The sequence below is a fragment of the Trypanosoma conorhini genome (genome assembly GCF_003719485.1).
Source record: "Trypanosoma conorhini strain 025E chromosome Unknown Tco_14.4_contig_00770, whole genome shotgun sequence".
Classification (NCBI taxonomy): Eukaryota; Euglenozoa; class Kinetoplastea; order Trypanosomatida; family Trypanosomatidae; genus Trypanosoma; species Trypanosoma conorhini.
In genome coordinates this window covers 5727-7577 of record NW_021704862.1, presented here as the reverse complement: position 1 = coordinate 7577, position 1851 = coordinate 5727, and the positions used below count along the sequence as shown (strand labels likewise).

The following is a 1851-nucleotide window of genomic DNA, read 5'->3' as shown; positions in this document are numbered from 1 at the left end:
CCAGCAACCCGCCCTCCGTGAGGGGGCAAAAGGCGCGCGGGTTCGCGCGGCCGGAGGGAGTCCGGGCCGCGCTCCGTCCCGCCAGAGCCGACCGGACAGACGGCGCCTTGTGCCTCGCCGCCCTCCCGGCGCCCAACCAAAGGGCGCATTGCACCCGCCGACGCGGCAGCGCCACTCACGGCGCAAGCGCCAAAGCCACGGCGCAGCGGGTGGGCCTCATGCGCCGACACAAGCACATGAAAAAATAGGCGAGCCTCTCCCCGCCGTGCCTCCTCCCGAGAGAGAAAAGTTAACCCCAAGAAACATAAAAAGAGGGAGAATAGAGAGGAAAATGGAGACACCACTCGGCGGTGCAGGCAACAAGAAGACAGAAGGCCACTGGCTCAGCCAAGTGTGCGGCAGGCGCAACATGTGGACTCGTGCAGAAAACCGAAGAAGCAAAAAGAAAATAAAATAAAAATAACTACACATAACCGCACGGATGTGAAAGAAAGAAGGAAAGAAGGGAAAACAGAACGTAAGAACCGCATCCTTTTTCACTGCTTTCTTTTCATTATAACGAGTGTCACTAGAGTAGCAGCAAAAGAGAAAAAAAAACAAAAAAAAGCTTTTCACTTCCTGAGAATGGAATATTCTTTTCCTTCGCAATCCGGTCGGTGGAGCGCAAGAAGCCGTCCTCCACCGGGAATTACTTTGCCTGAAGCGGCCTCACGGGCACGGCCCAACTCGAGATGGTGCTCGTCGAGCAGCTGGCACGCTCACGCTCGGTAGTCCAGGAGTGGTACTCGTGGCCGCCGACAGGCTGATCGAACGGTGTCATCTGAAGCTCCTCAGCCGTCACCTGCACAAAGCTGCTGCCATCAAAGGAGGGCGTCCTGGGTGTCGCCGAGCTGCAGTTGTTGGCCGAACACGTTGTATTCATCTGGCTTCGCGGAAGGAAGGAGTCCAGCGAACTCCAGCTGTTCACGCCCGTGAAGCGGTCGCTGCCGAGTTCGAGATCGTTGTCCTCATCGCCAGCCGCGGAGGTCGGGGTCCAATCAAATATCAGGAGGACCGCCGCCTCTGCCAAAGCGTCCAGCAGGTCAACCGCAAACATGTCTCTCGAGTGGGTTTTTCACACTTCCGCTTTTCTTCACTCACTCACTCACTCACTCACTTGCGCACACGCAGGCAGGGTAACTAACTGAACTGGCGCTACCTCGGCTTTGTGCGGCCTTCCCCTCCCTGCTTTCGTAACTTGCCTCTGACTGCGCCTCCCTTGCCGCACCCCGGACTGAATATAAAAAAAAAACGTATCAATATATATATATATATAAGCGTATGTGTATATACCACGACGCAACGCCACCACTGGGACAATCGCGTCAGGCGAGCACGAATATGCAACAAACGAACGACAGGGGAGGGGGGGGCCTATTCCTCTCGGCAATATTCTAGACGGGAGGGGGGCACGAAAACAAACAAACAAAAAACTTCGCAGTAGGTGCGCTTTATGTACTATCCCTAAGGGCCACTGCAGCAAAAAAAAAAAAGAGAAAAGAGAAAAGAGAGAGAGAGAGACGAGGAAGACACGGTCTAGCCCACAGTGGAGGGGAGAAGAGAAGCAAACGGCGGGGCTGCCGGGACAAATACGACTGCGTCCGGACAGGGCAAAGGGAAATTTAGTTCCGCGCCGAGGATGGAGGCGCCACCGCATCAGACGAAGCACCCGTGCGCCCGTGCCTCCACAGGCGGGCATCGCGTGCGTCAGAGCAATGCGTCATTGGAAAATAAAAGAAACAAATGCCGAGAAGGAAAGAGAAAGAGAAAGAGAAAGAAGAGAGAGAGAAGGGTCGTTGTGGTGCGGCACCC

General features: G+C 55.4%; 1 protein-coding gene across 1 annotated transcript, besides 6 other annotated features; it reads right to left on the bottom strand.

Annotated features, from left to right (window-relative positions):
- Positions 1 to 440: 440 nt before the first annotated feature.
- Positions 441 to 473: a microsatellite.
- Positions 474 to 581: 108 nt separating this feature from the next.
- Positions 582 to 606: a microsatellite.
- Positions 607 to 688: 82 nt separating this feature from the next.
- On the bottom strand, positions 689 to 1096 carry Tco025E_08395 (uncharacterized protein; the record flags this gene model as incomplete). The annotated part of the gene is made up of 1 exon (XM_029375245.1): positions 689 to 1096. The coding sequence occupies one exon, from the start codon at positions 1094 to 1096 to the stop codon at positions 689 to 691; it is 408 nt and encodes a 135-aa protein (XP_029224638.1).
- Positions 1097 to 1132: 36 nt separating this feature from the next.
- Positions 1133 to 1157: a microsatellite.
- Positions 1158 to 1298: 141 nt separating this feature from the next.
- Positions 1299 to 1331: a microsatellite.
- A 200-nt stretch (positions 1332 to 1531) lies between these two features.
- Positions 1532 to 1564: a microsatellite.
- A 223-nt stretch (positions 1565 to 1787) lies between these two features.
- Positions 1788 to 1828: a microsatellite.
- Positions 1829 to 1851: the final 23 nt, after the last annotated feature.